This window comes from Clupea harengus, unplaced genomic scaffold, assembly GCF_900700415.2.
Source record: "Clupea harengus unplaced genomic scaffold, Ch_v2.0.2, whole genome shotgun sequence".
NCBI classification, from domain to species: domain Eukaryota; kingdom Metazoa; phylum Chordata; class Actinopteri; order Clupeiformes; family Clupeidae; genus Clupea; species Clupea harengus.
Window position 1 is genome coordinate 49,756 of NW_024879783.1, and position 23,513 is coordinate 73,268.

Sequence of the window (23,513 nt, forward strand, 5' to 3'; positions counted from 1 at the left end):
CTCATATGCTATCAAAGCTACAAGTTGTATACCTGTTCATCATGTGGGGTAAAACAAATATATACAAAATTGTACTGATTTCGTCAGAATATTTAACAGTAAACCAAGTATCAAAATACCCACATAGATACAGGCCATTAATGGGCTAACGTTCTTGAGGAAAAAAAATACCTTAATTATGCAGTCTGCGCAGTTGCTGCGCAAATAGTATGCTGAAAATACAAATATTAAGCTGTCCAGAGCTGTGCCTGAGTAAAACTGACTACTAATTTTTGGAAAGGTTTGTGGTTATATTCAAATGTTATTCTAGTTTCGTTCGTGTGCTATAACACAGTCACCCTGACTCAGAACGGACAGTTTTAGAGGCAAGTAAATCCCAGAAATTAGGCTTTGATTGATGAAACAAATAGAGAACGTGTAACTTCACAGATTGTTGTGGCTGTCACCGCACCAACCATTGGATGGATGGATATTGGATACATTGTAACTAGCCCGAGGCAAATCTTTTTTGGCCGCAATGTCCATCTTGTGTAGAACAATTTGCTTCAGATATTCTAGTATATTATACGATCGTTCAAACAGCTCCTTCGGTATCGGTAACTTTAATGTATGCATTTCACGCGATAACTGTATGTAACTGATAACTGTAAACGTACATTCTTACACTCCAGGTAACTATGAACGTGGAAGTGGAACGAAAATTTGTGTGTGATCCAGACATTCAGAAAAAGTTAAAGGACATTGGAGGTGTGGTAATGTTATGGAACTTAATGTATCTTTACCACGAACACTATCACAGCCTTTCTTATATTAAATATGAACTACTTTTCTTTGTGTAGTAGCCTGAATATATCCTACTTTTGCAATCAGTAGTATTCAAGATGGTGATCAGATACATTTCTGAAGCATGACATGACAAGCGCTCCCTCCTAAACCTATTTTATTGTCTTACAGCTGTGTGCATTGGCCAACGGCGATTTCAAGACCAATATTTTGATTCCCCAGACTTTGACCTGACCTTAAAAGATTTCTGGTTGCGATGCAGGGAAGGTTGCTGGGAACTCAAATGCCCTGTGCCCAAGAAGACAGCAGCCATTCAGAAAGACAGTCAGGCAGAAGGACTGTGTTCACGCTATAGGGAGATAACCAGTTTACCTGAAATAAAGGCTGAACTGACAAGGGTTATGGCAGATGAAAAAAGAGAGAGAGATAGAGGTGTGGCTGAGTGTGACACATTGGATGACTGGCTGAAGGAGATGAGTTTGGGTTGCTTTGCCAAGTACACCACAGAGAGATGCTCATTTTCGCTGGAGGAGGAGGGAGAGGAGGGGGCTGTAGGCGTTGATCTCGACCAGGCTGACTTTGGATACTGTGTGGGAGAGATTGAGATACTAGTGCCAGATGGAGGTGACATCCAGGCTGCTCTACGGAGAATCGAAAAGACTGCTGACAAGCTTGGTGAGGATTCTCTCATGAGTCATACTGGGGAATTTAGTATGTTTGTGGTGTCAGTGTTTATCATGAGACCATTACCATGTCAGTTTTGTCCCCCATGTTTACCATGCTTCTTTTTGTGCACTCTCCCATAACGTGTTGTCTGTAACCATTGTGTGTCTCTGCAGGACTCTGTGGTGACAAGAGAGTTCAAGGGAAAATGGATGTCTATCTCCAGAGACACAGCCCTGACCATTACACTAAACTACTTGCTGCTCATATATTGTAGAAGAACTGGGAAGGATCACACTGTTACTGTTCTGACTGAGAAATCTGTTTCTGTAAGATGTTAAACAGCATAGATAAATAAGAGTTTGATTCCTGACTCACAACTACCTCTGTTGAACTGTCTGGTACAGCTACTATTTGCAAGTCGACAAGACATTGCTGGAAACGCATTACAGTAGACTATAGTAACAGTATTGATTGGGAATTCACCACGTCTCCCCGTAACTGTAGAAAATAGAAGGGGACATTAGTAGCACTTGACTACATGCAGCAGTGTAGAATTTCCATGTATGTTGGCCATCCTAGGCTACATCAAATGGATGAAGCTTAACTGGTTTAAATGAACAGGTGACATGATTGTCATTTGTGCTGTGCTAAATAAATCAAGCAACTATTTCTGACTCTGAATTTATTATTTGAGATTACATGGGCTGTTTTTTTTTTCAGGAAAAATAAATAGGGAAATTAATTAGCTGTCGGCCTAGGTCTCATGACAGTAGGCTAATGGCCTTCTCCAAAGTCTTACAAACAAGGGTATTTGTATTTGTAAAAGTTATTTGTAAGTTAGTAAAACCAACACAACGCTGTGGGCCTACGTCGTGCGTACCATGTATATAAACAAGCGCTGATATACTGACAAGTAAGGTTTATTGCAAAACAACACAAGGAAGTCGTATTAATGGCTAGATGACACACTTCCCGACCACAGTGCCCTCAGATATCGCCTGTTCTCGCGGGAATGGATCATGTGATGGCAAAAAACGGGTCTGGAATAGTAAACAACATGGCGTACTACCAACACAGAACGGACTAGGAACATATCAAAAATACAGGTGTGACAACCACCCTAAAGTCATAGTAAATCTTTTAAAAATATTATTCGTTGTAGTGGTAACGTACCAAGGTAGTGCATTTGTTTGGAGACGAGGATTGTGTAACAACGAACAAGCTGTCAACCCCTCTATCCACTGGAACAGGGTAAGTAACGCTAGCTATCTTGCTAGCTAGTCTGTGAAACGTTGGTCGTAGCCTACAATAACTTTGCTTGCACCTGATTAAATTATCCTAGCTGGTTAACCTGTACACTTGCGAAGCATTTGCTGTGACATCCAACACCGTGAAATGTCCATTAACATCGCGACAGTGGTAGAAACAGAAGCATGCAATTTCATAATCCTAGACAACACAGCAATCAGAAGTGTTCTTCAATAGTCAGTCGTCGACAGGTTTCCATGCCACATGAAACAGAGATTGACCGGCACGATTTTCACCATGTAATTATCCATCCCTTAACATTATCATATTCATTACTATTGCATCGTTGTGTTTCACCATCAATTCATGGAATTGCAACTGTCTGATTTGTTACCATGCACTTATGTAACTACACGCAATTGTGTTGACATTTCACAGACAGCGCACCTTACAGAAGTCCAACATTATTGACAAAAACTATATTTCTTCTTCATACTGCCACTTATGATAATCGATAATGATGACAATGGTCACATTTTAAACGAAGCAAGGCATACTGACCGTGTCTTACTTCAAATAATGTGGCAGATCCTGTTTGTCCTGATCCTTTCTTAGGCTCTCGGCCTATGGGCTCGCAGTCCAGTTCTGGGATGTCCGGTCGGGGTTCTAGCGGAAACCCAGACCAGTCTGAACCAGATTCCAACCAGAACTCGAACCAGAGGGGTGGCAGACCAACCGAGAGACAGACAGAAAGACAGACAGAAAGACAGACAGAAAGACAGTCAGCCGCTGAGGAGGACGTCGACCTAGCTCAAGTGCTGGCTTACTTACTGAGAAGGTACACAAATACACAAGCTAGACACAGACTTTTCATAGTGCAGGGACTTTTATGCCAATATATGGCTTTGTTTTATTCATCGACAATTGCATACAAATCAAGGCAATGATCTCCACTCAAAGGAAGTGCCATGTAAATAATGATTAGCGGAAACAAAATATTAGGCACGTCTGGTCTTTAATTTACTACCAGTACCTGAAATTGCACTGTAATTATGAACATTTTGTCCATTTCTTTACTGTATCAAAAACAGAAGTGAATGTGGATTGGTCATGGATGTGACTGGGATTTGTCAGCTAATTCTGATGTTGTTGTTAAACAATGTTTTCCTTCCTCAGGGGCCAGGTCCGACTGGTCCATGGAAGTGGAGCCACAGGCCTACAGCTTGTCCAGTCCTATTCAGACTCGGACGAGGACAGTGACGGGGCCTGGGAAGGTCGTCTCGGAGACCGCTACAATCCCCCCGGTAATAAGGCACTAGTAACAGTATTGTTAAGTGATGTTGACAGAGAAGGGCATTTTGTCCAATGATATTGTGTGTTATATTTTCCTAGAAGCCTAAGCAATGGAGAAAACAGTATATACTCGGTATCAGAGCTATGTTTAAAAAAATTCCATTCATTTTTCTGATTCTGAATCAGTGTGTCAAATCTAAACAATGCCCTCATATTTGGATTCTATTTAACCATCAAACAAAAACAGTTATATCCTTAACTTAAGATATGTTTTGGGCATACATGACTGCTTATTTGCCAACTGAAAATCATGACTTTTCTGACTGATCAGTGGACTCCCAGCCTGACACCCAGGATGTGGATCGGAGCGAGATTCGCACTCAGATCCTGCTGGCCACAGCCTCGTCCGGCCTTAAAAGCAGACACAGCTTCACTCACATGCTAACACAGGTGAGAGCTCACATCGCAACATCACAGTAGTTTCAGCATCAGTCTATCAGAGCAGAGATAGAAGATTTTTAATTGTCACTTTTTTTGGTCTTCGATCGACATTTGAATTTATTCTAAAGTTGGCAAGTTGTAAATTTGGTGGCAAATTACTTGAAGTTGCATGCTAAGAAATATGACGTTTTACAACTACTTCCATGGTCACACTGTAAAGTTGGTGTTATGGGCCTGCTTTAAACGGGTTCGGCCCACTGCATTCCACACAGTGTAAAGTCAACAAGCAGTCCTTGACTGGGACCAAGCCCGTCTTAATACAAATCCATGCAAAGCCACCACTTAGGGACACGCCATTTTCAGAAACTTATTTTGCATGCCAATTTGTCATTGGGTAAATCTGCACAAAGGCATAACCTGTACCCCATCATTTTCAGAGGGGAATTAACTTGTGTTTGAGTATTATTGTGGCGGTTTGTAAATAAAGGACTCACAGCTGAGAATTTGCCTGTTGCCTTTCTCAAGGGTGGCTTATCAGCAAGGAACTGTTTAAAATGAAATACTGTTTCACAGCATTCTATAGCATTGTCTGGAATAAACCAAAATCATTTATTGTATGGAGAACGTGGTTTAAGGACTGCATGTGACATCCTTGCAAGGATTAAAACAAAAGTTGTTTGTGGGGAATGTGTGTGTTGTGGACTGCTTTTGAAGTTGAGTGTGTCCTCTGATCTGAGTGTGTTGTCTGGTTACAGAGGGAACAGGGTCGGTGTCGAGGCTCCAGTTTCTCTCACGGGGAGTGCAGTCGCATTCGATCACAGTGAGTTTACCATTCACTGCCCTGCAACTGACCTCCAGTCTTATCTGTATAATGACAATTAGGTCATGCTCCTCCAAGGAAATGATCTGATCAGTCATTTATATCGAAGTTAAGCGATTAATGACTCACAAAAGCCATTGATTCACAAAATCTCTTCAAATCTTTAGAATCATCATTGAAAATTCAGTAAAGTTGCGAAAGGCCATACATAACATCCTGTGCCCCACTGTCTGTTCTATTTCTCCAGTTTCCTGCCAAACCATGTTGCATTCAAGGACACGTATCAACAGAAAGCCTTCTGTGGTGTTTACAGCAATGATGGAAACATGTTCCTCTCCGCTTGTCAAGGTAATAAGTAAAGGATAATGTATAGTACACAGTCAGTATTGGAAAATAAATCCCGACAGGACGAACAGGACCCAGACACACAGTGAACATGTTTTGTCATGAAGTGATTTGTCTTCTGATGCTGACTGACAGACTACACATTATCCCGCTTATTATACAGTTACTTGCCAAAACGATAGAAGACATTCCTCAAAATATCTCTTATTCATGATTTTATTGCTGTTTCCTGGCTTTTGCAAAAAAAAAGAACAGGTCTTCTTCACACAAATTGAACTTTAAAGTTTCAGGTGTTGCATATCAGCGTATGACTTGCTGAGTTCAAATGACAATGAAATTCCATTATGATAAGTGACTACTTGCAGAATGATGTAAATCAGATGCACAAAACCTGTTGCCAATTGCAGCGGTCATAAATGTTTTGCAATGGTCATTATACAGAAATATTGGAGCTCCGAATGTTGGGGTGGCCCATTCAAATCAATATAACTTCTTGCAGCATTCAGAAGAGCCATATAATAAATCAATTAATAACAGAAACTAGATTGTTGTCAGGGACACACGCCACTCATCAACCATACCTCTCCATGCTTCACTGACCTTCACTGATTTTGGGGGATTTTGATAAACAGAAACATTTTCACTTCCCTGATGGATTTGTATTGTTCTACACCATAGTAAGAATCCTTAGGATATCTTTTTCAATACAAACACAACATTTTATGTCATGAGGTCTATGTCTACCTTAATCAAGCCATTCTCTTCATTCATGCCCTTTTGATATGTAAAATAAATCCGCTGCTGGACTCTATTGTGTTTTTGACCTCTGACCTCTGTCTGAACTGTGCCCTCTGCTGCCTCAGATCAGAACATCCGGCTGTATGACACCAGCAGGGGGCGCTTTTCCCTGAAGCGGACAGTGAAAGCGCGGGACGTGGGCTGGAGCGTGCTGGACGTCTGCTTCACCCCCGATTCCCGCAGCGTGCTCTACTCCAGCTGGTCTGACTACAGTAAGACAGGACATCGCTACAGCTGTGTGTGTGTGTGTGTGTGTGTGTGTGTGTGTGTGTGCGCTACTCCAGCTGGTCTGACTACAGTAAGACAGGACATCGCTACAGCTGTGTGTGTGTGTGTGTGTGTGTGTGTGTGTGTGTGTGTGTGTGTGTGTGTGTGTGCGCTACTCCAGCTGGCCTGACTACAGTAAGACAGGACATCACTGCTGTGTGTGTGTGTGTGTGTGTGTGTGTGCGCTACTCCAGCTGGCCTGACTACAGTAAGACAGGACATCACTGCTGTGTGTGTGTGTGTGTGTGTGTGTGTGTGTGTGTGTGCTACTCCAGCTGACCTGACTACAGTAAGACAGAACATCACTACAGCTGTGTGTGTGTGTGTGTGTGTGTGTGTGTGTGTGCTACTCCAGCTGGCCTGACTACAGTAAGACAGGACATCACTGCTGTGTGTGTGTGTGTGTGTGTGTGTGTGTGTGTGTGTGTGTGTGTGTGTGTGTGTGTGCTACTCCAGCTGGCCTGACTACAGTAAGACAGGACATCACTACAGCTGTGTGTGTGTGTGTATGCGCTACTCCAGCTTGTCTGACTAAGAACAACAAAAACATTACAGCTCTGTGTGTGTGTGTGTGTGTGTGTGTATGCAAGTTAGTGTGTGCGTGTCTCTCTTCAGCTGGTCTGCAGACAGGGCATCCCCGTTGCAAGCCCAGTGTGTATGCATGTGTAATATGGCCTACTCCAATTGGTCTGACTGAACTAAGACGAGGTATCACCTCAGCCATCTGATTCTGTCTGTGTACTTCAGCTGATCTGACTCCAGTAGCAAAGGGCATCACCCCTTACGTTGTGCCTGCATTGAGACCTAATAGAATGTTTGCCAATTTGTATGCACATGAAAGTTTCATGCATGTATGGGGTTGTGTGTTTTTTCTGTAACTGTTTCCAATACCCTGTAGTAACTCTACAGTAACCACACACAGCTGTCTCCCTGGTGTCTCTTGTCGATTGTTGAACTGCAGTCCATCTGTCTTGAATCTCCAGTTCCATCAGCTACCATTGATGTGCTTCCAGTGGTTTCACAACGCTGGCAACAAAAACCTTTGACTGCGTTTCCTGAATATGACTGACATGACTTGTGCTTCTCTCGTTTCCATCTCTCCAGTCCACGTGTGCAGTGTAGATGGCGACAGCGAATCCCACACCGCCCTGGACCTCAAGTTAGTGTTACATCTCATAGTACATTTTAGCATAGGGGGTCAGGTAAAGACCCCAAACACACACACACACACACATACACACACATACATGCTTCAGCACTGACAAGCCTTTCAAAGCCATTAACTGTATCAGTGGCTGTCAGTAGTGTCTTTTCTTAGAAGCATGTGCATTCTTTGCTCTTGAATCTGGGCACTGTCTGTGTGTCCTTGTGTAAGCAGCCATACTGCCTTTGTGTGGATATCTGTGTGCAGTGCTACTCTGTGTGCAGTGCTACCACGACAGCTACTTTGGCTGTCGTGGTAGGATTAGTTGCCCCTCCAAAGCGACTGTTTTTAATTTGGCAGTTGGATTGATTCCATGGCAACCACGCCCTTAACTGAGGCGCCAAAAAAGCATTTGAGTCGCAGCTCATTTGTCTGTTTGCTTTTCTGCCCCAGTTCAATTTTAGAGGAAACACTCATCAGTAGAAAAGATCTCAATCTGATCTAGCCTACCCTAAAATCCCCATTCTGTGTAGTTCTCTCTGTTTGTGTTTGCGTTTGTGTTTGGGGTTGATATTCATGCTCTTATTTCTCTCCCTCTCTCCCCTCTCAGTCCAGACGAAAGGAGGTTCTGTGTGTTTTCGCTCACTGCATCCTGTGATGGGAAGGAGATTTTAGGAGGGTGAGCACAGTAATCCACAGCTGCTGATCTCCGTAGTGAGATTTGAATGACTACCCCGAAATACTGACCCAGAAAAGCCCCACCCCGCCCAAGTGTAATTTCTCCCACCACAAATACATTCATGTGGTTTTAACAGTCACCGGGCCCCATCTTCTTTTGGTGGATATAACATTGTGACTCCTTGCCCCACCAAGAGGAGCCTGGTTAAAGAAAAAAAAGTCCAGACACACCAGGGTTTAGTCTCACAGGCAAGAATAACATGCAAAGCAGATAAGTGAAAAATATAGGATAAAAACATTTAGGGCATTATGTCATGTAGATGTGATATATCATTGTTCTTGAATTACAAGTTAAAGAGACTCATGTCTATGTCTATATCTATACTGGTCTATCTGTCTGTCTATCTATCTAGTGAATCTGTGTATCTGTTTATCTTCTTCATCCTGTCATAATCCCCCTTTCTCTGTTGTTACTCCTCTTCTTCTTCAGGGCAAATGATGGCTGCCTGTATGTTTTTGACCGTGAACAGAACAAACGGACACTGAAGGTCAGTTTGGGCGTGTGTGTGTGTGTTTGTTTGTTTATGTGTGTGTGTGTGTGTCTGTTGTTTCCATAGGGCTCTGCGATGGATCACTTACACTCTTGTTAGTGTGCGCGTGTGTGTGTGTGTGTGTGTGTGTGTGTGTGTGTGTGTGTGTGTGTGTGTGTGTGTGTGTGTGTGTGTGTGTGTGTCTATCTGCTGTTTCCATAGGGCTCTGCGATGGATCACTTACACTCTTGTTAGTGTGCGCGCGTGTGCGCGCGTGTGCGCGCGTGTGTGTGTGTGTGTGTGTGTGTGTGTGTGTGTGTGTGTGTGTGTGTGTGTGTGTGTGTGTGTGTGTGTGTGTGTGTGTGTGTGTGTCTATGCATGTGTCTGTGTGCGTGAATGTGTCTGTGTGCGTGTGTGTGTGTGTCTGTGTCTGCTCAGTGTCACTTCACACTAATGTGCTCTATTTCCTCCTTCCCTGTCCTATGACAGACTAATGGATCTGATTTATACTGGGCACAAGGATTATCTATTGTAGAAATCACATTTCTATATATATTAATCCTTGATATTAATCTGAGATATAACGAATTTAATTGCACCTTAATGGTGTCTTTTTTTTTATTCATTTTTTTTGCATGTCCTTCTTGTCACTGTCTGCTTTAAACTGTTCTGTCACTTCCTCTCTTTCCCATTCCTCTCTTTCATTTCAAATTTCAGCTCAAATTCTCAACAAACAGCCATGATTTGTACTGGGATCACAATAATAATCTATGTAGAAATCACTGAAAACTTTTGCCCATCATTATAAATCAGAGATATTAGTCTGGGATATAAGGAAAAAGCAGTTTCATCCATCTACCTTGCACACATCTTAACAGTGTTTTTTTTTTTTTACATGTTTACTTTTCGCTGTGCACCATGAACTGTTCTGTCACTTTCTCTCTCTTTCATTTAATTTCTCCCCAATTCCACCATTTACCTGCCTCTCTTCCTCTTCTCTCAGATCGACGCGCATGAGGACGACGTGAACACAGTGGCGTTCGCCGACAGCTCGTCGCAGCTGCTGTTCTCAGGGAGCGACGACGCGCTCTGTAAGGTGTGGGACCGCCGCACGCTGCGCGAGGACCGCCCCCAGCCTGTGGGCCACCTGGCCGGCCACCGCGACGGCATCACCTTCATCCACAGCAAGGTGACGTATCACGCACGAAAAAGCATGCTGGGATACACCAGTGCCACTCAGGCTCATTCTTATATGATATTATGCTAATATGACACATAGCCTGTTAGCTTCATATTCAGCAATCGCAGTGTGATGCTGCAGCAAATGCAAAAAACAATACCAGAGAGACATCTGACAAAACAGTTACTAACTATTGTATTACCCAGATTTTAAAGTTAATTATTATTAATTAAATCCATTATGTGCCATGACAGCTGTTATGCTACATCTAAAATATGAAATATAATGTCAGTTATCCATTGTTAGGTGGCAAAACTAATTTAAGCAACAAATATTTGACTTTGAACTAAACACGAGGGGTTAAGATGAACCACCGCTTGAACTCACCCCCAAGGCTCTGGCTCATTTTGCCCCACAGCCACCATTTTGGGAAAAGCGCTTAGTCTAGCAACCCAGAGCTACTCTTTTGCTAATTCACTCATCTTTTTAAACACTGCCAATCCATCAGCATATCTGATATCATTTTTTTTAACCGAGATTATTACTTTTGATGTGACACTGATTATACCTGATGAGCCAAAAAAAAAAGCTTTGACCGGCAAAAAACATGCTTACCACTTCAACTACATGGTTCTGTCTTCCACAGCAAGATGAAAATGGAGAATGCAAACTAAATGTAGGGTCACATGACAGAAATTGTGTTTGGTTGCCCAGATACAGGTGGTGGGTCAAGGTTCCATCTGACTCATCTTACCCCACTCTCCCCTCCCACTTTTTTTCCCCCTGACAAATGAACTACACTTTCTCATATTTTCTCTGGCATTGAATAACATAGAGGGTATAAAAATACTCCAGATAAAGAATCCAGATCCAGAGAGAACACAGGAATGTTGGGAATTTTTTTCTTTTCACTTTCCCTACATCACAACCCTATTTTGGCCTCTTTTGCTAGATAGCTCTATCGGCTAATCAGCCTATGAGCTATATAGACAACCCCAGTTGTTTTCTGCCCCGAAATAAACCTTACTGTTTACTCACTCGCTCAATACCGCGCGTGTAATCAGTATTAAGCTCTCAGAGGCTTGTGTTAAATCATTGACTAACCGAACCTAAATGATTAAATCTCGGTTCGGCCAGTCAGAGAGGCAATCACTCTTGTATACAGCGAAGGTGACTCAGCACAAAAGCAGGGTATACTACAGGTGCAAGGCATGCTGGGATTACCCGGGCTCTAGAGGAACACTGTGTCACTAATTGTTGTGGAGGATGCTCAACATGCTATGTCTGAACTTGACTTGTTTGCATTGACTTTATCTGCAACAAGACGGCTTGACCCATAGCAAATTTAATGACTAAATATACAGCTGATAAATAGTCTATATATTCACACTTCATTTCAGCCCATCCTCTCAATCTGTTTTGGGAGCTGGCTTGAAAATGCATGCATTAAACACCGCTAAGCCAGTAGTTATTTCACTGATAAGGTCAGAGCTCTTCAAACACTATCACAATCTCTCTTCAAACACTAAAAGCTATTGACTATTGGCAAATAAAACTTCGATCCCACGTGGGATCTACATCAGGTCACCCCCTGAAGCTAATGAGCAGACAATAGCAGAGAGTCCTCTGGTGTCCACTTTTCCTACGTGGTTTCCAGCGGTGACTCCCAGATTAACCTGACTAAGGAGGCCCTGGGCTGGCTCAAAGAATAGGGCACACACACACACACACACACACACACACACACACAGAGGAACAAAATGAAGTGTAAAGTTCACACCATTAGCGCAGGCTAATAAGGCACCTTCCTCATCTCATTACGTGTATTGTATTTCAAAACCCTGATTAGCAGGCAAAATGGCTTTATGTAACGGACGCCCTCATCTTAACTTGAGGCGCTGACATTGCTCTTAATTAAATGAATGTGTGAAATTAATGGATTCTGTGCGCGCAGCCTCTGGCTAGCTCGCTGTGACTTTGCATTTCTCGATGAGGGTGTGTGAGTGTGAGTGTGTAGAGCTGCAAGCAGATCCCACGGTATCCATTCAGCTGAATTAATGTATGCCATTAATAAGGAGCCACTAATTAGCCCATTATGACAAAGAGTGTCCGGTTCACTAGCATGCTATCTGCTATGTCAGACGACACTCGCTAACATTAATGGGCCATTTCCTCCAGCACTTTGATCAAGTGTGTCTGACAGCATTTCCATTCATCTCCTGTCTCTGCTAAATGTAGGAGCAGTCTCCTGTGTGTTGGTAGATGTGTTCACAAATGGGATCAATCACTCTAAGGAACAGCCTGCCTTTAGAAGACTGTTCATGTTCCCTTTGTGTGGTCTTATGATGGTGTATTATCTTCAGTGTTTGAGGGGTGATATGGATGACTCTATTGAACTATATGTTAGGGCTTTATATGCCTGTCTGTGTCTATAATACCTATGAATCTGTCTAATGTGTAACTGAAATATGGCTTATTCTGTGGGTTATCGAGCAGATAAAAATCAGGAGTTGACAGGAGAATGTTCTTGGGAGTGTTTGTAGGGAGATGGATGTTACATGATCAGTAGCTATTATTATCTATCAATCATATCTATCAATCTATCATATCTACTGATGTCTTGTGTGTCTGTCTGTTCCTCTGTCTGTCTGTCTGTCTGTCTATCTGTTCCTCTGTCTGTCAGTCTGTCTCTAGTCATCGGTCTAGTTTGTGAAATGACAGTGTTCTCAGATGCGTTTGCTGGGAGATGCATGTCTCCTGATCACTAACTCCAGTGTGGTGTCAACAAGTCTGTCTGTCTGTCTGTCTGTCTGTCTGTCTGTCTGTCTGTACGTTTCCATATATGGATGTCATTAATGAAATGAGAATGCCCTTGTGTGTGTTCAGGGAGACGCACGCTACCTGATCACTAACTCTAAGGACCAGTCCATCAAGCTATGGGATGTGAGGAAGTTCTCCCCCAAGGAGGGTCTGGCCGCCTCTCGGCTGGCCGTCACACAGCAGAACTGGGACTACCGCTGGCAGCAGGTTCCCCAAAAAGGTACCATCTAAGAGAGTGTGTGTGTGCGTGTGCGTGTGCGTGTGCGTGTGCGTGTGCGTGTGCGTGTGCGTGTGCGTGTGAGTGTGAGTGTGAGTGTGTGAGTGTGAGTGTGAGTGTGAGTGAGAACCTGGCACTGTTCAGGGAGTCCTCAGTCACAGCACAGAATCCTGTTGAAGATGAAATGAAACACCTCAAACTGTTCTAACGGTCCCTCAGCAAACATAAGTGGCCCATTAGAGCAGAGGCCGGCTTCAGTTCCTTCTGCCCCACTCCCGCCTCTGCTTCCGACCAAAAATTATGCCAAGAATCTAAATTATCCTCACCTGGGCCTCAATAGGTTGCCAGGGTAACATAATTACTTTGGAGGCCCAGGTGCATCTTGTTTGGGGTAACTGAATGTGGCTTACCCCCCCCCCCCCCTTTCTTGGCAATGTACTGTATAATATCAAGCAATGTGTGTGTGAGTGTGTATGTGTGTGTGTTTCTGTATGGTAATTGGAGTGTAATTGTGTTTATTGATGTGCTGGTCATATAAAGTTGTTATATATTCAAAGTGTAAAAGGAGTCAAACTGTGTTTCCGTCTTTCTTTCCCTTCTCTTGTTCTCCTCTTTCTTCCTCTTCTCTACTCCCTCCTTTCTTTTTTTTCCCCTTTTTTTTCTCCCCACTCTTCTTCTCTTTCTTAATCCCCTCTTTCCTCCCCTCCTGTCCTCTCTTCCTGTCTGCCGGCCCCAGCCCTGAAGAGGCACAAGCTGACGGGCGACACGTCGGTGATGACGTACCGGGGTCACGGCGTGCTGCACACACTTATCCGCTGCAGGTTCTCACCAGAGTTCAGCACCGGACAGAAGTTCATCTACACCGGCTGCTCCACCGGCAAGATCATCAGTGGGTCTCTCTCTCTTTCTTGCGCTCTGTCTGTCTGTCTGTGTGTCTGTCTGGCTGTCTGTCTGGCTGTAAGTGTGTGTGTGTGTGTGTGTGTGTGTGTGTGTGTGTGTGTGTGTGTGTGTGTGTACAGCTGCTCCACCAGCAAGATGAAACAGTACGTGTGTGTGGTCTGATGGCAGTAAGAGGTGGTGAGTCAACTGCTGCCTGCCTTTATGTGATGTGATGGCCTACTGTCAAATGAAGCGGTGTAAGGACCTCACACAGGCTATTCTGTATTTGGAATGCAGTGTGGGAGTGTAGTGGGACAGGATCAGGCCAGCAGCTCTCAGGAGCATCACACAGGCTTGTGTCTGTTCAATAAGGCTTAGCGTCTCTTCATACAACAACTGTTCCCCTGGCTGTTTGTACCTATCTATTCAGTAGTTTGACTCCACATGCTAGTTTGAGGGCCCTTGGTTATTTCAAGTTTGACTGTGAGCAGAGACAGAAATATGATGGTTTTTTTTATAAACATTTATTTGTTCCACGGCTGTGTTTTTAAATGTAGATGGCAAAAAAAAAAAAATGGTCTGATTTTTTTCTGGTTACTCCAAGCGTAAGAACATAGCTTGTGCAACTTCAGAATTAACTAAAGACTAACCCAACAGAAAGCACACAAGCACACACACACACACACACACATACATACACACACACACACACACACACACACACACACACACACACACACACACACATAGCTGGTGATTATGTTGTGAAGGCTATTAAGTAGGGCTTCTGCTTCTCCCTAAAGATTAATGAGGCCCAGGTGCAACTAATTAGGGGGCCTCCACCCTTCTCTCATCACACTGTTCATGACAGAGCAACAAGGGCAGTACACTGAGTGTGTCTGTGTGCAGTAGCTAATGTATCGCGGAGGGCAGGTTCACTGCGCATTGTATGTGTCCCTATATGATTGGATGAATAATTGAATTAACAATTGAGCGAATGAATGAAAGGACGAAAGAATGAATTCATGAGGATATGAATGAATGAATGGCTGAATGAAGGAATACATGAATGAATGAAAACATGAATGTAAGCATGAATGCTGGTGCCGCTGGTGTAACCTCTGTGATATCCCTGTGTCCTCTCCCTAGTCTATGATGTCCTGACGGGCACCATCGTGTCCAGACTCTCAGGCCATGACGCATGTGTGAGAGATGTCAGCTGGCACCCGTACCAAGAGAGCATCGTCAGCAGCTCAGTACGTCTGTCTGTCTCTCTCCCTCTCCCTGTCTCTCTCTCTCTCTCTCTCTCTCCCTCTCCCTGTCTCTCTCTCTCCCTCTTCCTCTGTCTGTCTGTCTGTTTGTCTGTTATAGACGTTTTTCTTTATGTCTTCATATGTCTGTCTGGTTTGTAGTTTTTCTTTCTTTCCTTTTTTTATGCTTTCTTACAGTTTCTATCAGTATAATTGGTTTCTGTTTGTCATACAAGTGTGTACACTCAGAATACTGTATCGATTTCATATGACCTCTTTGTTTGTGTTTTTGTGTGCTCTATATATATCTTACTGTGATTTGTAGTACTCTTGCAGTTCATCACTCTTTCCCTCTCTTTTTTTCTGCAGTGGGACGGAGCGGTGCGGCAATGGGAACACAGACAGACACACCCTCTGGATGAGGAGAGAGAAAGGGAGCGGGACAAAGAGTGAGATAGAGAAAGGAGGGAAGAAGCAGGGAGGTAGAGGAAAGGAGAACTTTTAGGACAAAGCTTTTGCTGGCATCTGAGGTGCCGCCCGCCATGAGGTGGCACGACCCGGAGAGAATAAGCTCAGACAAAAAACAAGGAGGCTACTTGTTGCTGTTTGTTTGTTTTTGGCAAGTGTAAGATCCTTGAAGTCACCTCTTAGACACATTTTTCCTACGAAAACATTACTTAAGTCAATAACAGCCGTGCTGTGGGCCGACCGCAGAGTAGTTTATCCGGAGGAGATGAGGATCGCTGTGTTTTCCTTTCTCTTTAGTAGATCTATCTCAGTTATTATGGCTGAGTGTTTAGTTAACGCTAAGGTTGTTTTTTTTACAGCCTAAGTCTGTTCAGGTTTCCTTTTCCTTGTGGAAGGGTGGGGTCATGGGGGGGGGGGGGGGGGGGGGGGGGGGGGGGGTCGAGCGGTCCAACAAGGTGCTTTTTGAAGAAAAGAGTTAACAATTAAAAAGCTGATTAAAAACGTAGAAAAAAACACACTCACGAAACATGCGGTAGGGGGTGGGGGGGGGGATTCTATGATAATGTAAAACATTTTATCGGAATTAATGTTGAAATGTTGATCAATGAACTTTGTAATCTAGTGTTCACATTCTCAGCCAAAGGGTTTGAATGTCTTTTTTCCGTGTGAGAAGATAACATGGGGACGGGAGAAGTGTGCGTGTGTGTGAGTGTGTGTGTGTGTGTGTGTGTCAGTCTATATGTATGTGCATATACACAGTCATTTGTGTATATGGTGAGTGTGTCTGTCTGTTGGTGTGTTTTGGGTCATTCTTTTTTCAGTAATTATTAAAACCCCACAAAAATGAATCCCCTGTTGTCCTTCCTGTTTTATGAAAATGCCTGTTAATAGGCGTGGCTTTAATTTCATCAGTTTAAAGGGAAGTTCCGGTATCTATGACAATGAAAAGCTCTGCAGCTTATAACTGAAGTTGCTCCGGTCCCACGTCCAGAGGTGGGTTGGACCAAACCTTTGAGCCCAAGTTAGAAAATAGCTTAAAAAATACATAATCCCATGATGCATTGGATGCATTAGAAGAAATCTGAAAAATAAACAAGGGAATAACTTCTTGATTGGTTGCCATTTTCCCAGGTTTGGATGTTGGCCAATCATTTCATTGGACAGCCCACCCCACAGCCTTGGTCTGGCTCGGAGTGACCACATGGGGGGACAAAAGGGCAAGGCGGAGAGGGGAATGTGGTCAGGGTGCTAAAATTAGCCACTGATAGCGCTGGTGCTGCTCAGAGGAGGGCAAGAATGAAAGAGGGAGAGACAAAGCTGTGTCAGGCGAACCTCTGAATCATTGTCATTTGACTGGATCCTGCAGAGTTTGAGTAACAGGCCCCCTTTAAAGCGGTTGAATAGAGATGTACCGCTATTGTTTGTTTGTTTGTGTGGCTTCTGGGCATTTCTGAAAAAGTGAATACTTAGCTGGCTCCTCAGTGGCTGAAATCCTGATTACTGAATTTGGTAACAAAATAGAAACATTTCATTCCGACAAAGCTGAAAGAGGTGTTATCTGGCAAGATTTCAACAATCAAAATTCCTCTGACCAAAACATTGTGTCCACAACATGATGTAAACCAAATAGTTGTGACAGCTACAGCATTCCATCTCCAGCAGAAGAGAGATAAGGTGCCATAGTATCTTGTAGGAGTTTATTTAGGAGGGTATGGAATGTCACAGCTTCCCAACAACTGTAACAAAACTGTAGCCATAAAACTTGTTTGTGGTTGTTTAAAATCCCTTTACTGGGAGCAGTACCTTAAATAGTATTAACTTATTAGTACCTAATAGTTCCTTAGCACTGTTGACCTTTAATTGACTAAACGTATTAGATGTGTGAACACCAAAAACGGCGATCAGAGACAAGCTAAAAAGTTGTTTACTTGGAGTGTATTGATTTTTGTCACACACATTCATGTCACTGAAGTGCTGACAGAGACATTCACAGAGCTGTTAGAATATTACAACTAGACTGGAGTGTAGCAGGTATTTTAGCAGATAGAAGTTTGTTTGGCCATTGACACACATAAAAACTTCAAACTGGTTTGGGATGTTTTTCCTGAAGCAGCTGCCTGCATTCCTGCCTGTCAACCGAGAGCTAGAACAATGCATTGCTTGTTGCCTGTGGAAATGGGGAAATTTCTCTGATGCAATTAAACTATTTTTCTCAGTTACAGTGATGAAATACACATCTGCGAACACCGTTTAAAAAGAAAAGAAAGAAACTAAAAAAACAAACAACAAGCCAGACCAGAAGGTTCACAGAAACAGGAGTGAGATTTAACACGGAGGCAGGGAGTGAAACAATTAGTGAAACAAAGGTAAAAAAAAGCACCTTGATAAACAGGCTAAACAGAATAACAGTGACACACAGTTCCCCATTAGTTTTCATGGCAGAGTGGAGGGTGTGGTCTTGGGGAGGGGGCAAATGTGGGGATGGGTGTCCCTACACGAGACCACACTCAGTCCTGACTGACAACGGAGAATAGACAGGAGAGGGGGGAAGAGCCAGCGAGAGAGAGAGAGAACAGATCAGAAAAAAACTGGACTCTGAGCTGTCCCAGGACCCTGGGAAAGGATTCCTTTAGGAAGACCTCCAGATGGACCACACCTCCACAAACGATCAGTAACACGGTGGATTCTCTATCAGTGGAAGCTGGATTGCTGATCTCTGGAGAGGATCGAGACGTGACATCACTGAGATGTGTCTTAGTGGGCTCCAGCGGGCCGCGGTTGTCCTCCAGGAGCATCGCGCCGTCTCGCTCGCCCTCTCGGCCCTGGTGGTGGTGAGCGACCTCTCGGCCGCATTCCTCAACCAAGGCGCCTTCAGACGCCACTTCCACCTGGTGCTCTCTGTCCTGCTTGTGTCTGGGCCTGCCCTAAGTATGTGGGTCTCCAAGTACAGTGTGTTCGCTAATAACAACCACTACCTGTACAGGTAAGATCTACATGATCGGTGTGTGTGTGTTTGTTTGAGCTGGGTTTTAATGTGTAATATTGGATTCATTTCTTGGTGTAAAGATTTTGAATTACATGAGACCCTTTGTCACATAAATGCTGTATGACATGAAAGGCAGAAACAAATACTCACTCTTATACTGGTGGACAATTGCTCTTTGCACTGCCTTAATAGCTGTCTTCATTTTGTCCTGAACTTTATTCAGAGCGAGTTCTATTAATCAAGTGAGGGAAGTTAAATCAATTCTTTGTGTTGTTGTTTTCACTGTAAACATACATTTGATGTAAGAATAGAGTTCACTTTCATATAGAGTACACATGCTTCCATATAAATGTGTTGTGAAGTAAAGGAAGTTCTTCATCCTGATTTCTCTTTGTTATTTCATGTTCAGGACGTTCCTGAGTTCAGCTTGGGGCTGGACCTGCATCCTCACGGGATCCTTCATCTTCCTCCTTTCCTTCTCCCTCCGCCGCTCTGTCTTTCTATCCCTCCGTCACCTCTCTCGGCTGGCCGCAGCCAGTGCTGTGTGGCTGGCCCTTCGCTGGCTGTTAACCTCCCTGGAAGATGCTTCCGGAAGCTGTTTTGAGCCTCTCGGCACCACTCTCAAAGCCTGTGTGGAGGCCACATCACCCGGGCAGGGCTCAAGACTGCTGCTCCGGGACGGGGAGAGTAAGACGACCTGCCTGCGTGCTGGATTTCAGTGGCGTGGCTGTGAGGTATCCCAGGAGGCCCTGCTGCTGTGCCTGTGCTGCCTGCTGCTGGTGGAAGAGACAGCCATGTTTGGGCAGTGCGTACGCTCAACAGGGACTCCCCTCAGGCTGCTATTCCTGCTCTGTGTCTGCCTGCTGGGGCTCTGGTTCTTCCTGCTCTTCTGCCTGCTGGCTCATTTCCCACAGTTCCCCTCCCAGCTGATAGGGGGAGCTCTAGGCTGCCTGGCCTGGAGAGTTCTCTACCTGGGTTGGTTTAGATTTGAACCAAGCTGGTGCTGTCCAGGTGGGCCCACCAGTGGACTATTAGTTGCCACAGAAAAGAAAGGAGAGGTGAAGAATGGAAACAGAGAAATGTTTTTCTAATGTGACGGTTGTACACCTCTTGTTTTGAAAGTGGTTACTGCTGCTGATAGACTTTTAGACATTGAGGGAGACTGATAAAGTCTCCAGGATGTAATGGGTGGGAAACAAGAATCAGTGTCTTTGCAGGGCGCGTTGTGGACATTTCAAACACAAATAAAACCTGACTGATATAAGAATTACAATATAATAATATAAGATTACACCTGAAGAGTAATATGATAATCGGTTTATTTTGGAAATAGCATAACAGCATTCTAATACAGAAGAGTGGTTTCTGAAACTGAAAATGACTGCGAGCATTTTTTCACTGCTAAAGTAAAAGGATCAAATGGCATCTCAAAACGACACATAAGAAGGTATGTTTCATTGCGTGTGTGTGTGTGTGTGTCCTCTGTGTCTCAGTAGATGAGGGCCTTGCAGTCTCCCCTGGGTTTGTTGATTTTGTCATAGTTCTTGTGGATGATGTCATACAACACAGCCTAGAATTCAGAAAATAACTCAATCAGAACCAACACTCATTACAGGACCTACCAAAATATAAAAAAAAATATGAAATATGTAAAAACAACCATCTGAACTCACATATGTGTTGCGGATCTCCAGAACCACAATGCGAAGCTCGCTGTACTGAAACTGATCCAGCTCATGAACAAGCTGCCTGTAATCTCCCTGTCAGGGGGACATGCAAGGAAAACAATAAATATAGGGGTGGAGCAATATTACTCATTGGCATCGCTGTGGCATGCTGTTTGTCCCCTCCCTTCACACAAGGTACACATGTAACTGACAGACATGGTGTCAACAATTCAGAGGTTTCTCTGATTGGTCAATTGAGACGGAACTTGTGGGGAAATCATTCACTGATTGATTTGACACCACAGCGGAATCCTAGAGGTACTTTATTAATCAGACCATATATTTTTGTGACGGCTACTGGAAAGTAAATGCAGATATGATACATACGTACTACAAAAAATATATAAAGCAGACAGTTCAGGGAGAATCCACCTACCACATGGGGTTGTTTGGAGGCCTTGGCCACTGCATCACCCCGCTCACTGTAGTATCTGAAAAGAACACATAACAACATGAAGTTCACATATGCATATACAGTGCCCTCTGCAATTATTGGCACCCCTAGTGAATATGAGCAAAACAGGCTATAAAAAAATATGTCTTTGCTGTTTATCCTCTTGGTCTTTCACTCAAAATATTCACAAAAATCTTACCTTTTCATTGAAGTAAAACTATTGAAAGAAAAAAAAACTGTTGACATTAAATACATATTTTTCCCCAAAACATGTGTGCCACAATTATTGGCACCCCTTAATTTAATGTTTTGTGCAGCCTCCCTTTGCCAGGATAACAGCTCGGAGTCTTCTCCTATAATGCGTGATGAGGTTGGTGAACACATGGCACAGGATCTGAGACCATTCCTACATGCAGTATCTCTCCAGATCCTTCAGATTCTGAGGTCAACGTTTGTAGACTCGGCTTCAGCTCATCCCACAGATTTTCTATGGGGTTTAGGTCGGGGGACTGTGATGGCCATGGCAAAACCTTTATTCTGCGGTCGGTGAACCATTTTTGTGTTGATTTTGAGGTGTGCTTCGGATCATTGACCTGCTGGAAGGTCCAACCACAGCCCATTTTAAGCTTACTGGAGGGGGCTGTTAGGTTTTCATTTAATATCTGCTGGTATTTGATGGAGTCCATGATACCATGTACCCTAACAAGATGTCCAGGGCCTTTGGAAGAAAAACAGCCCCACAACATCAAAGATCCGCCACCATACTTCACATTGGGTATGGGGGTCTTTTCTGTATGGCTATGTTTCTGTCTAAGCCAAAACCACCTTTGATGTTTGTTGCCAAAAAGCTTTATTTTGGTCTCATCTGACCATATAACTCGGCCCCATTGAAAGTCTGACTTACATTTGGCAAACTGTAGGCGCTTTAATTTGTAGTTGATTGACAGCAGAGGCTTTTTTCTGGCAACCCTCCAAAACAACTTGTGGTGATGTAGGTGGCGTCTGATGGTAGTTTTGGAGACTTTCTGACCCCAAGACTCAACTCACCTCTACAATTCTCCAGCTGTGATCCTTGGAGATTCTTTTTCCAGTCGAACCATCCTCCTCACGGTGCGTGGGGTCAATGTACACATACGTCCGCTTCCAGGCTGATTCTTAACATCTCCTGTCGCTTTAAACTTCTTAATTATTTCCATGATAGTGGAAATGGGTATTTTCAACTCTTTAGAGATTTTCTTGTGTCCATTTCTTGATTTGTGCAGCTCCACAACTTTCTGTCGCACATCGTCACTGTGTTCTTGGGTCTTTCCCATAGTGATGAATGACTAATGGAATTTGGCCTGTGTCACCTCATATTTGTACGCCAGTGGAACAGGAAGTCATGGTTGACCTCTTAAGACTTCCTTATCAAACAGGTGATCATAAAAATGTAAAAAATGACTGTAAATATACTTCAGTTAGATTTTAATTATAAGATTTGTCTAGGGGTGCCAATAATTGTGGCACACATGTTTTGGGGAAAAATATTTATTTAATGTCAACAGTTTTTTTTTCTTTCAATAATTTTACTTCAATGAAAAGGTAAGATTTTTGTGAATATTCTGAGTGAAAGACCAAGAGGATAAACAGCAAAGACATATTTTTTTATAGCCTGTTTTGCTCATATTCACTAAGGGTGCCAATAATTGCGGAGGGCACTGTATGTATATGGTGCCCGAGTTATGATAATTTATTATTAGACAGAGCTTTTGAGAAAATCTTTGTGTTGTGTCAAAGTAATGACTCAGGTGCCCAACATGCCCCTTTTTAGGGAGTAAAGTCAAAATCGCGTCCCCCAATCAATACATTCCAAGAAGACTTCATAGAGCTCCCAACCTATTTCATCCTAGAAAAACTGGTCAAAATGACACCCCATCCGATTTCCCAGTGTCCCAAGGGTTAGTCAGAGGTCTATCCAGTTTCAGCCTATTCTTCTCAGACAGCTGTGGCAGTCCACAGAGCTGCCTGTCCACTGACTCTCCATCACATGAGCCAGCCTGGTAAAAGTGCTCATCATTGATATAATGATGGTCTGACAGGTCTCACCTGAGTAGAATTCATCCTTAACCAAGTGTGCTATCTAACCCACTGAAAAGCGTTCTTCCAAAGATCACTAGTACTTCAGCGGATTGAGGATGCGGTTCCTCATGATTCCTTTCCAACACATGATCTAATGTACAGTTAAAATAACCCCCCAACACACACGTTTCCCTGGGGACAGTCCCTCAGACAATCATTCAAATGATGCTAATTCTAAGAGCCTTCCTGTGAAAATCATTTTTTTCGGATTCATTTCTTGACAGAGTAATGGATGGTGCTATAAGACTTACTTTGAAATCTGTGTCTGGAATCCCTCAATCTTGGTGCGAGTGTTGGTCAGCAGCTCAAACACCTTCTCCTGAAATCATCAAACATGAAAAATCCAGGTTTGAATAAATGGGAGAATACATTTTCATACTTAAACTATGATGCTTGACTGCTACTGTGCCACTTGCCAATATGCCAGATGAACAACAGCTAATTTAATAACTGGTCAAAAT

The 23,513-nt window shown here is 43.4% G+C and overlaps 4 protein-coding genes across 5 annotated transcripts; 3 read left to right on the plus strand and 1 right to left on the minus strand.

The window, feature by feature from the left end:
* The first annotated feature begins 141 nt into the window (after window positions 1–141).
* thtpa (thiamine triphosphatase) lies at window positions 142–2,123 on the plus strand. Of its 2 annotated transcripts, none has more exons than XM_042705106.1 (4): window positions 142–280; window positions 672–747; window positions 955–1,458; window positions 1,623–2,123. In XM_042705106.1, exons 2-4 carry the CDS (start codon window positions 678–680, stop codon window positions 1,721–1,723), a joined length of 675 nt encoding a protein of 224 aa, XP_042561040.1. In that variant the 5' UTR covers window positions 142–280; window positions 672–677; the 3' UTR covers window positions 1,724–2,123. The 2 variants fall into 2 exon arrangements, with proteins under 2 accessions (XP_042561040.1, XP_042561039.1); XM_042705105.1 differs by having other exon boundaries at window positions 226–365.
* Window positions 2,124–2,445: 322 nt separating this feature from the next.
* dcaf11 (ddb1 and cul4 associated factor 11) lies at window positions 2,446–16,675 on the plus strand. The gene is made up of 15 exons (XM_042705103.1): window positions 2,446–2,700; window positions 3,313–3,535; window positions 3,874–4,001; window positions 4,322–4,440; window positions 5,187–5,251; window positions 5,499–5,599; window positions 6,460–6,606; window positions 7,766–7,820; window positions 8,416–8,484; window positions 8,974–9,031; window positions 10,017–10,202; window positions 13,080–13,233; window positions 13,967–14,119; window positions 15,259–15,365; window positions 15,729–16,675. The coding sequence occupies exons 2-15, from the start codon at window positions 3,324–3,326 to the stop codon at window positions 15,810–15,812; spliced, it is 1,638 nt and encodes a 545-aa protein (XP_042561037.1). The 5' UTR covers window positions 2,446–2,700; window positions 3,313–3,323; the 3' UTR covers window positions 15,813–16,675.
* Window positions 16,676–16,767: 92 nt separating this feature from the next.
* LOC122130369 (fat storage-inducing transmembrane protein 1-like) lies at window positions 16,768–20,191 on the plus strand. Its single transcript, XM_042705104.1, has 2 exons — window positions 16,768–18,810; window positions 19,223–20,191. Exons 1-2 carry the CDS (start codon window positions 18,575–18,577, stop codon window positions 19,902–19,904), a joined length of 918 nt encoding a protein of 305 aa, XP_042561038.1. The 5' UTR covers window positions 16,768–18,574; the 3' UTR covers window positions 19,905–20,191.
* LOC122130371 (proteasome activator complex subunit 1-like) lies at window positions 20,116–23,371 on the minus strand (the record flags this gene model as incomplete). Its single annotated transcript, XM_042705107.1, has 4 exons — window positions 20,116–20,383; window positions 20,487–20,573; window positions 20,917–20,971; window positions 23,304–23,371. Coding segments are annotated over 4 exons (291 nt in total), but the record flags the coding sequence as incomplete, so codon positions are not given.
* Window positions 23,372–23,513: the final 142 nt, after the last annotated feature.